The sequence below is a fragment of the Muscardinus avellanarius genome (genome assembly GCF_963383645.1).
Source record: "Muscardinus avellanarius genome assembly, chromosome: 7".
NCBI classification, from domain to species: domain Eukaryota; kingdom Metazoa; phylum Chordata; class Mammalia; order Rodentia; family Gliridae; genus Muscardinus; species Muscardinus avellanarius.
Window position 1 is genome coordinate 74741410 of NC_137793.1, and position 15627 is coordinate 74757036.

At 35.7% G+C, this 15627-nt stretch overlaps 1 protein-coding gene across 2 annotated transcripts in view; it reads left to right on the forward strand.

The window, feature by feature from the left end:
* The window catches only part of USH2A (usherin), a gene marked incomplete at both ends in the record, with an annotated part of 871783 nt that overhangs the window by 692432 nt on the left and 163724 nt on the right, over positions 1-15627 (forward strand). For both annotated transcript variants that reach the window (XM_080698222.1, XM_080698223.1), the window contains 3 exons: positions 6192-6299; positions 13343-13526; positions 14378-14535. In XM_080698222.1, the coding sequence (XP_080554348.1) occupies positions 6192-6299; positions 13343-13526; positions 14378-14535 (450 nt within the window). The remainder of the gene's footprint in view (positions 1-6191; positions 6300-13342; positions 13527-14377; positions 14536-15627) is intronic.

Sequence of the window (15627 nt, forward strand, 5' to 3'; positions counted from 1 at the left end):
CTCATTCAGTACTTTTGGTGATATTGCCAGGATGCAATTTCTTTCATTCTTGACCTCTGATACATTTTATAACTCTATGTGGTGAAAAAAGGCACTCACAGCAGCTAAAACAAGAGTTTATGATCTTCCATCTAGCTTCTGTGACTTGAATTATGTCATACAATGAGCTCTGAGCTGCAACATAGAAGGAGAATGTGAAGCTGTGTCCACACCTGGGTCATTTGTCAACTCCTCGATTCATGTAAGGTCAAATCTAAATAAAACACAAAGCCTGATCGTGATCAAAAGAATAGTTTCTGGCAGAAACCATTGGAGCTTTGTTATAAGAAAAATAATTGGAAATGGATTCTGGAAGGTAGCTATGGCAGATGTGAAGGAGAAGGAAGTACTCTAGCAAGTGTCGATTAAAATGGACCAGTGTAGCCGGGCGTGGTGGCCCACGCTTGTAATCCCCCCACTTGGGGGACAGAGACAGGAGGATCACGCAGGTTCAAAGCCAGCCTCGCTAGCTTAAGAGACCCTGTTTCCAAATAAAAAAATACAAAATAGGTCTGGGAGTGTAGCCCGGAGGTAGAAGAGTTTCCAGGAACCCCAGTACCACCAAAAAACAAACAAACAAACAAACAAACAAACAAAAAAGGACCAGTGTAGTTCCACCCTTAGTCTCACACAACCAATGCCCACATCTCCTGGGCAGATTTGAACTGTTGAGGACAACCTGCCCATGAATCAAACCAAAATCATCAGCTCCCACCTTGACAGTGGTCCCCTTCCTTCACTCTTGTTCTTCTTCAGTCCTTCCTCCTTACCATGTGAATCCCTCTATTTCTTTAGTTATTTAATTACCTTATTATTTATTTATTTATTCATTTATTTATTTATTTATTGTTTTTCCCCACTGGTGCATTGTAGTCATACATCTTAATGGAATACAAGATGATAGAGGCATACATGCACACATCACTCAATTAAAATTTTTCAACCCTCTGCTAATGTCACAAAACCTTGGTTATTTTTACCAAATCTCAGTCCCACACATGCTGTTATTTTATTTTACCTTTGATTAACATGTGTTAGTTGTACACACTAATAGAGTTCAGTGTGATGTTTCATGACTATATTTCAATGCCCAGGATGTGCACTGATCAAATCTAGCCTCCTTTATTCATCCTCCCTCCCTCAGCACCTTGCAGGTTTCTAGTAGTAATAATTAGTGTACAGGTAAAGCAATTTTTTTAATATCCATATATGAAAGAGACAATGTAGTACTTGTCATTCTGTGTCTGCCTTATTTCACTTAACATAATGTTTTCTTTCTACTTCCATCAATATTGCTGCAAATGACAGGATTCCTGTTTCTCTTTCTTTCTCTCTTTTTATTTTTTATTTTTGTTACTGGGGACTGAGCCCAGGGTTGTTCTGCCTCTGAGCTGGTTTCCCAGCCCTGTTTATTTATCTAGAATCAGGGCCTTGCTAAGTGGCTGAGGGTCTCACGAAATTGCTGAGTCTGACTTAAAACCTATGATCCTCCTGTCTCAGCCTCAAAAATACTGGGATTACAAGTGCACACCACCACACTGGCTTCATTTTTCTTTTTGGCTGACTAACATTTCATTGTAAATGAACCACATTTTCTTTACCCATTAATTCATCAATGAACATTCATATTGATTCCATATCTCAGATATTATGAAAAGTACTAAGCAGGCAAGGGTACATTTCTCTTGGACATACTCATTTCCATTCCTTTAAATATATATCTGATGGTGAGATAGCAGATCATATAGTAGAGCTATTTTTAGTCTTTTAAGGAACCTCCCTAGTGACTCCCATAGTGGCTACACTAATTTGCATTCCCATTAAAGGATCTGAAAATTCCTTTTTCTCTCCATCCTCACCAATCTTTGTGATATTTTATTTTCTGTATTAATAGCCATTCTAACAAGGATAAGATGATATCTCATATCAGTTTTGATTTGCATTCCCTGATGGCTAATGATATTGAGCATTTTTCATGTGTTTATTCACTATCTATATTTCTTCTTTTGAGATAAGTCTATTCAGATCATTTGCTGACTTTTATGTTGTCATTAATTTTTTGCATTTCTTATGCATTCTGGATATCACTCCTGTGTCATATGAACAGTCAACAAATATTTTCTCTCCCTCTTCTCTCTCTCTCTCTCTCTCTCTCTCTCTCTCTCTCTCTCTCTCTCTCTCTCTTGTCTGTCTCTTCACTCAGCTGAGTGTTTCCTTCACTATACCAAATCATTTTCTTACATTTGTCTATTTTTGCTTTAGTTTTCTGTGTTTTGGGTTCATATCAAAAAATCATTGCCTACACCATTGGCTTGATGTGTTTTCTTAGTAGTTTCAGTGTTTCAAGTCTTTCATTTAAGGTCTTTGATCCAGTTTGAGCTGATTTTTCTACAAGGTGAGAGGGATGTGGGCATGTTTCATTCGTTTTCTTATTAATATTCAGCTGTTCCAAAACCATTTGCTAAGGAAGCTAGTTTTCTTCACTCTCTGTTTCTGGTACCTCTGTCAAGAATCAGCTGACTATGGATACATGAGTTTATTTCTGGAATCACCATTCTGTTCCCTCGGTCTCCATGCCAGTTTTTATGCCAGTGTTTTGGTAAACTATGACTCTACAGTACATCTTGAAATTGGGGACTATGATAACCTCTCACTGTTGCCTCTTCTTGATTTACCAATGTTTTAAATTCCTCTGACTTTTGACCTGGGGCTTTCTGTTCAAAGATGAGTACTGCATCTCCCCTTAATTCTGGCACCCAAGTAACTTCAAGAGAAGCATAATTCCTCTGCCAGCTCTGACCACACACTCTTTTAGGTAGACCCTGCTATTCAATTTAAACAAAATTCTCTGGCTCACCTTCCTCTCCCTGTCAGAATCCGTAAGTGACCAGTCACTCGACCTGATGTGGCATCTCTAGACACTTGCCCCCAGAGATCCAGACCATGTGGAAAAAGGAGCCACTCAGCTCTTTCAGAAAGATTCTTGAGAAAATAACTTCCACGTTCTTATACATGATTTTCCTCTTAACTGTTTTCTTCATTTCAAAGACCTTCAGTCAACCTTAGTACACCTCTATGGGGATTGTTTTCTTTTCTTCTCCTAATGCACAGTTTTGGCACATCTGAAACAAGAACAGCTAGAATGCAAACCAAGGAAAATAATTGAGGCCAATTTTTTCTCTCAAATATTCCAGGGGAAAAATCTCTTCAGAGTTGGGAGTAATGGTGGTCATATTTAATCCTAGTACTTAGGAGGCTGAGACAGGAATGTTGCAGGTTTGAAGCCAACCTCGACATCTTACCTAGGTTCTCAGCAATCTCCTACCGAGAATGTTTTAAAATAAAAAAATAGAATTAGAGTGTGTAGTTTGGAGGTAGAATGCCCCTGAGTTTAATCTGAGCATCACAGTAAATAAATAATAAACAAACAATAAAGCTCTTCAGAATAATTGTCTACAAACATCTTTTCAGTTTTGCCAACCACATTTAACACCTGACATTAACAAGCACCAGAAAATATTTATCATTCTCAAATTATGTTAATATGCTGCCATTTTATTAATTTCTGCAACTAGAGGAGTATCTCCAACTCAGTGAACTAGATGCTAGGACACCCATGGGATTATGAGAAGAACCTATTTGGTCATATTCAGATGACAGACATTGCAGCCAAACATCCTCAGAGCCCTGCCTGCCTTATGGGGCACTTTGTGGGTTTGGTGCTCCTTTAAAAAATGTTTAACTAATATTGAACTCCTAAAATGGCACTATAGAGAGAGGAGACTGAAAACTCCCAAAGATACTATTCCTACTCTGAAAGCACTTGTGTTGTAACAGAGAAGATCTTCAGATGACGTGGTGAGACAATGGTCAAGACCTTCTTCAGCAGAGTAAAGTAGTGAGAAAGTAAAATCTGCAAGAGGGACTTTGCTGTGAGAAATCAATTTGCCACCACAAACTCTGACTTTCATCCTCGAAGTCTCCTCCATTTTCTTTTGAACTCTCTATTTTATAACCTTAGCATTTTCCCATCAGCTTTTATCAAACACAGTGGCTTAGGTATGGCTTAGATCTTTAGTCCTATTTCTCATCCATAAATCGGGTTTCAAAATTATGTAAATCCGAAATAGCAACCAGTGGAAGATTATAATCAAATAAGTACTTGGATCATGTCACAAATTGATAAGGAGACACAAAGGGTCCAAGCGGAATCCTGGAACAGCTCGAGCTGCAAAACATCATTGCTTTAGACAAGAGCCCAGACTCTTCCCCCCATTTTAAATGAGGGGTATCATTAATTTTTTCACTCATTGAAGATGCACCTATTTTGTGCCTGTGACTACCTGAAGGACACTGTGATAGGCAAAACAAATTCCTAGATTTTTCAGAGATCACACCATAGAAGGGGAGCCAGACCAATAAATAGAAACATAGATGAAAATATCAGAGGAGGCTGATGGCTATAAAAGAAGAAAATGACTTAAGATAAAAAGAGATGGTTGTATTATTGGGTGCATTATTTCTAATGAGTGGCCAAAATCTTTAAAACAAAAATCTACATAAAGGGACAGGGTGACCTATGAGCAGTGCCTGAATAAAAACTCTCTCCAGCAAGAGAATAAAATAGGTAAAAATGTAGCTTGAAAATTATGAAAAATATATAGTAATCATTAACTCAGCTCAGTTTTTTGACATATAGACAAAGAACTATAATTTAAATTTTCTTAAAGCTTTGATATGATTTGAACTCTCACAAGAATCAAAGGAGAGATGTCTTGTATTTTCGATATACTCCTTGTTGCTTAATGTTGCTTCTGCTAATATAAAATACTACTATGGTATCCCATTTTATCTTCTCATATAAGCTACATGCTATAGTGATTCCCCATTTTACAGATCAGTAGACCAAGGCAAAGAGAAGCTACGTAACTTGTCCAAGGTCACCAGCCACAGAGTGGTGAAATATGACAATATACAACTTCTGCTGTAAATGGATTAAGTCATTCTTTCTCCCCTAAGAACTTATTGAGCAGTTGCCGTACACAGTGTGTTCAAAACATAAAAGAAATGTCAAGCAATATCCCCTCATCAAATTAGTTTTAATCTATGTATAAAGACAAAACCAACATAGCACAAAAAGTATGTGATGGAAGACTTTTGGCATATATGGAAAAGTGAAATGTTAAAAAAAAATCAAATATTGATTGGTGTTAATATGGGGCCAGAAAATGTTGAATCTAACCTTCCTTTTATGTTTTCTGCCCCAAACATATAAGAAGTAGTTGCAAAGACTCTGGTGGTTTATGTGGAGAAGAGACTCAAGGGATATTTGATAACTGTCTACAAATATTTGAAGAACTGTCATGTGGAAAAGAAATTAGATTTGTTCTCTATGTCCCTAAGGGTGGAAGTGATAGATTTCACCACAATATAAGGAAGGACTTTCAAACAAACTAAGGAGAACCCTAGAGCTCTTTCAGGGTGGAATGCACTCTTGGAAGATAGAGTGTTCTGGTCACATAGGTGGGACAGTTTCTTCGATGACATATTATACATGGGAATTAAAAGAAGGATGTATAGATCATGTGAATTTTAAGATCTCTCTAAGGCTGAGAATTTATTATTTTTATCAGTGACAAATGAATTTTCTATTATGTTTAACTGCATTAGAAAGAAGTTTATATCTATGTTTAAGAATATTTTTACCTATAATCTCAATACTTGAAAAGATTGCATTTTGAGGACAGCCTCAGCAACTTAGTGAAGCTCTCAGCAGCTTAGCAAAACCCTATTTCCAAGTAAAAACGGAATATGGCAGGGGGTGTCGCACAGTGGTAGAATGTCCTAGGCTCAATCTCCAGTAACACACCACACACACACACACACACACACACACACACACACACACACACACACAGTGTTTCAGGGGTTTGTAAAGCTCAAGTGATACAGTGCTTACCAAGCTTGAGCAAGGCCCTAGGTTGGGTCCCCAGTGCTGCCAAAAGAGAATAAAGGAAAAAAAAACCTGTGTTTTGAAAAGGAGTCTTAATTTTTCTTAATATTGTATCTACAACTCTGCATGTGCTCTGGTTCTTAATTGATAATAAATAATCCTCTCAAGATGTACTTTATTTCTTATTTTTTCTTCCTAGGTCTCCAGCCATATACCAACTACAGCTTCACACTTATGGCATGTACATCTGCTGGTTGCACTTCAAGTGAGCCTTTTCTAGGTCAGACACAGCAGGCAGCCCCTCAAGGTAATGAAAAAGTAGCCATGATGTGGGGGAAGACGTTTTCACATGGCATTTTTAAAGTGAACTCTGTAAACTCTTTCATATCAAACAAGGAAGAAAGAATAAAGTTCATGAGGACCAAAAAGAACGACTATGTTCTTGTTCTCCAGGTCTCATTAGGTTGCTGAGAATCCTGCTACATGGCTATGGGTGTCTACACATGTGTGATTATCTGGTCTTAGCCTTTTAAAAACTGGGATTACAGACATGTGCCACCACACCCAGCTGCTTTCACTTCTTTAAGCCTTTTAGATTACTTGTTGGTGGGGGAATAATGCTACATATTGAAAACAAAGTTCCTAAAAACTCAAAAGTTAACTATTTCCGGAGAGCTGGAAATATAATAAGCACCATGCTCACTGTTAAAGTTGACTAAAATATTTGCTGCCATCAAGAAATTGTAATCAGGTAGGAATGATAGTAGGAAAATTACCCAGATTTATATGAAGAGGAATAATTCAAAAGGTGCTTCTAATATGGAATAAATGGACAAAATGGACAGGTTCATTTGAAGGAGAGCTTAGAACCATCTTGAATATTGAAAAAGTGGGACCGTTATTTATTTGCAGTAGATTACATATATGTGGCTTTTGACAAATAAACAAAAGATGAGATGTACAATCATATACAGTTTGAGGGAGATTAAATAGGGACCATCACCATGGAAGTCAAATTGGTAATATCTATTAAATTTAAAACCCAGAAGGAAATTCACCAAGTGTTGTGTGCATGTATATTTCTATCACTGTATAACTCAGTATAATGTATAATTGCAATGCACTAATAAATCTTAAATCTGCGTGACATAGCAGTTCTATTTCCACGTTCTATGCCAGAAACAATACACACATAAGGAGACATGTACAAAATTTTCTTTAAAGCTCCTTTTTGTGCTTGATGGGAAAATCAGAGGAGAAATGCAGACATCCATGAAGAGGGAATAGGGAATTGCTAAATAAATTTAGGTATTCTTGTACTGTGGAATCTGTGCATCAGCTTAAAAAAATGTAATAATCATACTTATAGAAAAGGAACTATAGAATTCTATTAACATATATTAATATATTTCATGTATAAAAACACATAGGGCAGATGACATTAATTTCTACTGCTAAATAAATAAATAGAAAAAATATGGAAGTATACACACCCAACTGATAATAATGGCTACCCCTGGGTTAGGAAATGGGACAGGTTATATAATTTACTTTTGGGGAAAAAATAAGCTCAGTCGCTTATATTACATGTCAACTAATTATGCTGTTACTCTTTAGTATCTGCCTGTACTTCTGTGGGGAAACTGAGGAATAGATTAAATTATAAGCAGAAATATAATGTTAATTACCATGGAAGAGTCCTGAACCACGTGTCCATTACTCTTCTAATTAAAGAGATTGTTGTACCTCGGAATATTAGACCTGAACTTCCTACCAGTAAATGGGGAATAAAATGGAAAATTCCACATATGGGGCATATGGCTCCTCACCAGGAATTCACTAATGATGTTTTCTATATAAAGAATGTTTCATGTCAAAAAGCTTAGTGTTCCTTTGAAAGGAAGAAACCAGCAGTGGATTTTTTGGAAAGGGAAACTATCAAATGGATACTTTGATGATAATGGATAATTTCTAAAGGATCTATCAACCAGCTTTGGCTGGAACTCAAGCCTGATAAAATAACAGGGTCTCTTACTCCAATTCACTCACCAAATCCATAGACAAGAATTCTTTTAAATATGCGTCTATGTTCCCACTTTCCCCCAACAAAATTTCTCAAGAGCATTAAGATCTTATGACTTAAAAATTATAGCTTTTAACAGTGCAGGGAAGTATGATATGAGAAATGTTGTCTTCAATTTTTTAAACTGGATGCAACATTCCTTTCACACAAATAACCATGGACAGAAATAATAAACTAAGTGGGTTTTTCTCTGTATAAGAAGCATGGATTAAGATCCACATTCTGGCTGTATAAGTCATCTGTGTACAACTTGAATATGAAATAAATGTAGTTTATCATGGGGGTTCAAGGAAACAAATCAGTAATAACATTAAATACCTTTGTTTTACCGCAATGTAGAAACAAACACAATATATCATTTAAATATTTGCAATATATCATTTAAAATTACTAATTAAATATAACTAATTATAAAATGCCAATGTTGGAGTAATCAGACATAGTTTGAAGTGTAGTATAGTATTTGAGAGTCCTAAGTGGCTATGGAAAGAATGAAAAGAAGCATTTGTTCTTAGCCATCCTGAGCTCTTCTTATTAATACACATTTTGACTTCTTGATAAGTTGGACACTGTTCTGTACAATTTTATCACATGAAATTGTGTATCTTTAGTCAAATAGTGGGAAGAGTCTGAATTTGATTATTACTCTCTTTTATTGCAACTACTGCCATCCAGTGAGCTCTAATTCATTTCGGAGTTAAATCATACAAAAGTACAGGCATGCTTTCCTCTGGCATCAATCATGGGGAAAAGGAAAGGAGAAGGTAGACTTATCACACACTCCCTCCCAGCTCCCTCTTCCTCGGTCCATTTCTGGCTTTTGTTGATCCCCTGGACACTCTGCTCTTGGCACTAACAATGCTGTAGTCTCCTCTGCACTGCTCAGACACTGTCTCTCTCTCTCTCTTCACGAAGGCTGAGAACTCCATACACGAAAACTCTTACCAAGCCTGCATTTGTGGGCTTAAGCACTATGTTTATGGGTCTACTGGTTATTTATACTTGGGTGATTCAAACACTCTAATCTCATGACCTTAGCACTTAAATAATATGTCTCACCCTACCCACCCCATTTCCACCTTGTTTTCCCCCCTGTTTCTTCCTCTCGAGTGCCACCACCCACTTGTCACATAAGATCCAAATATTATATTCTTTGTTCTGCTTTGGTTTGGTTTAGTACTGGGGATTGAACCCAGAGGCATTCTATCTTTGACCTACACCTCTAGACCTTTTTATGTTTTACTTTTTTTTTTAAGTACTGGGGATGGAACCCAAGGGGCATTTATCTCCAAGCTGTACCCCCAGGCCTATTTTTAATTCTTTATTTTGAAACAGGGTCTCGCTGAGTTGCAAAGGGCCTCACTAAGGAGCTGAGACTGTCTGTGTACAGCAATCCTCCTGTCTCAGTCTCCCAAATGCTCAGATTACAAGCATGTGCTACCACACCTGGCTATGTTTTATTTTTTGAAACAGGGTCTCACTAAGTGTCTGAGTGTCTCAAGTTTCTAAGTTTTTGAGACTGGCCTCAAACCTGAGATCTTCCTGTCTTAGCCTCTCAAGTATTGAGAATGTACCACCATTCTTGGCTGAACATGGCATTCTTGATGCTTCCTCTTTTTTTGGCTATATAATATGTAATTTTTCACAAAATCTTTTAATTTTTGTGGTAGTTATGGTTCTGGAGATTTAATTTAGAGGCAGTCTAAATCTGGGATATATTCCAAGCTCTATGTTGAAACAGGGTCTCATTAAGTTGCAGAGGGTCTTGCTAAATTGCTGAGGCAGGCCTTAAAACTGTGATCCTCCTGTTTTAGCTTCTTAGGTACTATAATTACAGCATGCACCACCATGGCCAGCTTCAATATTAAATCTTAAGAATATTAAAAAAAAAACTATTCTTTCTTTCTATGCCTTCTGAGGCTACCTGAGTTCATATCCTTCTAACTTCTCTGGATCTTCCTAATGAGGTTCCCTGCCTCTTGCTATTTCCATTTTTCTCATATCGACCATTCCAATTATTTTTTCTCTTTTGCCATAAAAGGAATATTTCATAGTAACCTCCAAAATCACTACTTCCTTCCAATAAATATAAATTCATATTTTCTTAGTAAATCAAATTAAACCTTGCAGGTTTTAACTTCTGCCAGCCTGGTGAGTCTGCTAAATAAATTATACTTGAATGTCCTAAAATTTTCCCTTCTAAAAATGTCAAAATCTTACTCTTTATCAAGTGTGGTGCTGTACAACTGTGATATCACTACTTGGTAGGCTAAGACAGGAGGATTGCAAGTTTGAGACCAGCCTTAAGACTTAGCAAGACCCTCAATAACCTAGCAAGACCCTGTTTTAAAAAAAAATTTAAGAAAAGGACTATGGTTGTAATTCAGAGATAGAATGCCTCTGAGTTCAATCTCCAGTATTAAAACAAAAACAAAACAAACAAAAACAAAAAGGTGGACCTCTGACTTTTCTATTATGTATCTTTCAGCTACTTTCCTGTCTCATCCTCCAGGCTGATTTCCCTCGCTCCCATTCCAGTCCTTCCTTCCATTCCAGTCCTTCCTTAACATTGCCTCAGCTTTCCCCCTTTAATACAATAGATTTTTCTGATGCCATCTGAAACTTGGGATTGGGGGGTGAGGGAAGTAAGAAGGCAAATTCTCTACCTGGCACTCATTAAGATATCTTTCCAAAGGTAAGTCTTCCTCTATCAAATATTTCTCACAGTTATTAAGGCAGACTATATTAATGGGTTCAAATTGGAAACTAAGCAAAAGCTTTTTTAGATTTTTAGCCTTTGGTGATTTTTTTTAACACATACTTTAAGGTGAAAAAGCTTATTATAAACTAAATTTTTATACTTTATCTCTTGAATCAACAAATAAATACCATATTTAAGTCAGAACTCTGCATTATTGGTTGAGTCATCTAGCAACTGTTGGAAGAGAAACCAAGATATAAATGAATTCTGTGATTTGTGTATTTTTCTAGGTATCTAACACAGAGCAAGCTTTCAGAACAAAAGGAACTTTTCTTCTTTTCAGGAATGTATTGCTCCTTAGAAAGATGGTATGCTTCAGGAATTTTGCAATATATCTTGATTTTTTTTCAGGATGCTGCTAAATAAAATATACCTGAATGTCCTGAAATTTTTCCTTCTAAACATGTCAAAAATCTTACCCTTTATGAAGAAACTTACACAGGAGATACAATCAACCCAATGCTATTGATTCAAGGAAACCTAATATAATGAAATGGCTTTTTTAAAGCTCCTTGAGAGAGTTCCAATGTATATTCAGAGCATAGCTGAATAGCAACATAAAGTGGTAGAATTGATCTTCCTTGTCACTAGATTTTTTGTCAATAGGTTTGTACATCTAGAGGAGTACTTGAATGTTTGACCTTGAATTATGAGTATTTGTATGTGTGTATCTTTTATACTAAAGGGCAAAGTCCTTGAATGAAGGAGCCACTTCTTAGGCTCTGTTGCAGTCCCTACAGTTGTCTAGGGTACTAACATCGTATTTTGCAAGAGGTATCTTTACAAATAAAATGTATTCATTTCATATGTGTTAGGCATTATGCTATTCATATATATACTTTGAAAATAAAACAAAAAATACCCCTGCCCTCAAGAGGAAAACTTAAGCTTTTGAAACAAGAGAAAGGAGCAAATCATTCATAAAAACATAAATATACTATGTTAAAGAAAGATTACTGTGATGTTATAAGTTCTAAAATGTAAATAGAAAAAGGCATATGGTAAATGCATACTATGTTGGAATCCCTTTAGAAAGGGCTAGAGTTAGGGAATTAAGGTCAAATAAGACCTTATCAATGAAATAAAATTTGTACAGATGAGAGAATAATGCAAATATATATATATATATATATATGTGTGTGTGTGTGTGTGTGTGTGTGTGTGTGTGTTTGTGTGGGTGTGTAGCATCAGGAGATATATATATCATCAGGAGCAAGTGTGTCCCTAGGCAGAAAAAAATTAAAGTGCAAAAGCCCAGAAGTGGGAAAAATTTTGAAACATTCTGAGTATAGAAAGGAGTCTGGTTTGGGTATAGGTACATAAATGATGGAGATAATTATTCCAGGTATTCCAGAACCAGAAAATATGGGAATAAACAGGTCAACATAGAGATTGGGCTTGTTTTATTTGAATGAACTCAAAAGAAGTTGATGGTTCATAAATATTATCCTGGCTTACATATGTACAATATACACTTTTATAAAGATTCCAATGGAATAGAGAAGGTCAAGATTTAAAACATTCAGACCAGTTTAAAGGTTTTGAAGGGAGTTTATGAGAAACAGCTGTGGTTTGACCAGAAAGGGTGACAGTTAAGATACAGATAACTACATAGAATCTGCAAGGCTTAATGATTTGGGGAAAATGAAAGGCTAAAGAAAAAATCTTTTTGTATGTTCTACCGGAGAAAATGAATAGGTTTGAAAGATCAAAGGATACATAGACTGTGAACATAAAAATCAAGAGTTCTGTTTTGGATGTTTGAAGTTTGGGGAAACGTAAGAAGTCATCCAAATGGAGATGTCAAATGAATGGTTGCACTCTTGAGTAGGAAGCTCAGAAGAAGTTACGAGGTCAAGGACATGCATTTAGAAGCCTTCAGCATATAAATGACATTTAAAAATTAAGATTGGGTCCAGATTACATAGAATATAAGTCATGGAGAAGAAGAGTGAGAAAAGAAGAGAGGAAAGGGAATTGGAAGAAAGGGGAGAGGTCTCTAAAGCACTCCATCACTTTAAGGTACAAAAGGGGAATGGCGCCAGTAAATGAGTCCAGAAAGAACATCTAGAAAAAAAAAGAAAAAGAAAACAAGCATAGCACAAGAAATGAGAGGGACTAGAAAGTGAGTTCATTTGTTAATTGTGTAATACAGGTAAGTACTAGATGATGCCTTTTCCCACACATTTTAGGTAAATAGTATCAAAATTTAAAATACCTGGACAGTCTCTCAGCCCTTGATTGAATTAAACTCAGAGTGACAGCCAAGAAAGGAATTTTCCACCACAAGTGCTCCGACATTCAAAAATAAAATAAAGCAATAAGAAAAATACATTTATGCTCAATTATGTACTTAATATTCAATGTAAATAAATATATTTTTACATTTTACAGTTAGATTTTCATTTAATCAGCAGATAAAAGATCGCAATTTCTGAGACAATGGTAGGGTTTTTGATATTTATTTGATCCTTACAATAAAACCTCATTGTGTTATTTTTGCCAGGAGTTTGGGTGACACCTCGACACATTATCATCAATTCTACAACAGTGGAACTATATTGGAGTCTGCCAGAAAAGCCCAATGGCCTCATTTCTCAATATCAATTGAGCCGTAATGGAACCGTGCTTCTCCTGGGTGGCAGTGAGGAGCAGAATTTCACTGATAAACACCTGCAGCCCAACAGCAGGTAACTAAAGGAAGACTTTACCAACCATCCAGTAAAACTGTTAAATTTTTCAAGATTGAAAAAGATTACACCAATGAAATGATTTTAAATTATTTAATTTATCTCCTTATTCACTAGCCATACTATAAGTGATTAAAGTTCTAAATCATTAAGTTAGTTTTCAGACTACATAAAATTCCTATAAAATATAAATAAAATAAATAAATAGTCTTCTATTTGACATGAAAGCATGAGAATTTTTGAATGAACAAAATGTTCAAAGTATCAAACATTAAAATATATCTAATTATTTTTTAAAACATGCAGTCCTAAATTAGCAATAAAAATTTTGACATCAACTCCCTTTATTCCCTTATGTTTTTCTTTGTGTGGTGAAAGTTCCACATATTTGTAATTTATTCCCATTCAATTCTCAGCAGAGACAAAATGCATCTTACATCAACAGATGTTTTATTGTAGAGAATAGTGAACAATTTAGTTTTATTGTAGAGACTAACTGATCAATTTAAAAACCTCTTCTTCTAAACATTTTTTCCTTAATTTCAACCCATTTACAAACAGAGAAGATTAATTTGACTCTTTCACAAAACACCAACATACTCCAAGAGTTTCCTGAAATGTTCCAGAATAACTATGAATGGCGAGAGGGTTAAGAACCAAGTGGGAGTGGCAGAAACAGTTATGGTCTGGAGAGAATGCTGCCAGTGCTACAAAAACTACCATATCCATGGAAGAAATTCTAGAAAGGAGCACACAGTACAGCTTGTCACAAATTTAGGAATAAACCGTGGGTGGAAAGCAGTTATTGTTCAAGCATCTGCCTTGACTTATCACAATTCTTCTTTCTTTAGATACATTTACAAATTAGAAGCCAAAACTGAAGGTGGCAGCAGTACAAGTGATGATTATGTTGTCCAAACACCTGTGTCCACACCAGAAGCAATCTCTCCTCCCTATAACATCACAGCAATTGGGCCTCATTCCATATATGTAGCTTGGACACCACCAGGTAAAGAATTAAAATGTGTGTGTGTGTGTGTGTATGTGTGTAAAACATTTTAAAGAAAATTAACTGGAAATAAGGAGAATTTAGAATATCAGAAGATCATAGTCCATCTCTTGGATAAATATGAACTGAATAATGCAATCCGCATTATTGAGTGTATAAAGTTGTATTGTATACATATATAGATAAATATGGATGTATGTATGTATATACATATACATATTCTATCAAAGCACTAATGTTTTAAACATGAGTTTAAAAATCTTTTTACCTTATATAAAAATTTTTCCATATATTAGTCAATATATAGATATATTGACATATACATGATGAATATATTGAAATATATGTGAATATATGTTGACCAACATATATATATGTATTTACCAAATATATATATTTTAAGGTCTTCTTATAAGTGACATTACTGGAGTCCAAATCTTAGTTTCCTTATTCTTCTACTTTGGTTGTCTTTAAAGAAAGATATTTTGAAATACATACCAATTGTGAAATATTCAGATTAGCAAAGGCATTTGCATGTTTAATAATCTTAAAATAATAAATAATTTTATGAGCTGCAGGACTTTCTAGCTACATAGCTAGGAAATTATCAAATTTTCTTGTAAGTCGTTCACATATTGTTCTTTGGAAATTTGGATTGCAGAAAACCCAGGTTGGAGTCTGAAAAGACTTCAGTTAATTGGCTAAGTCTAGTTTGGGACCAGCAATATTCAGCCTCTTTTTTCTTGGTTGTACTAAAACACAATAGCATTATGAAAAATGTCAAAAATACACTAAATGATTGCAAGATATCAGTACTATATCAAGAAAGAAGAAATTAGTTCTATAAATGGGATGTAAGTTTGTGTATAATGTGTGAGTGGGCTTTTGGTAGATTTGTTTTTCCTACCACTGAAATTAAGTTTAAGAAAACCTAATGCGCCGGGCGTGGTGGCGCACGCTTGTAATCCCCGTGCTTGGGAGGCGAGACAGGAGGATCACGCAGGTTCAAAGCTAGCCGCGCTGCCTTAAGAGACCCTGTTTCCAAATAAAAATATGAAAAAATAGGTCTGGGACTGTAGCCCAGAAGTAGAA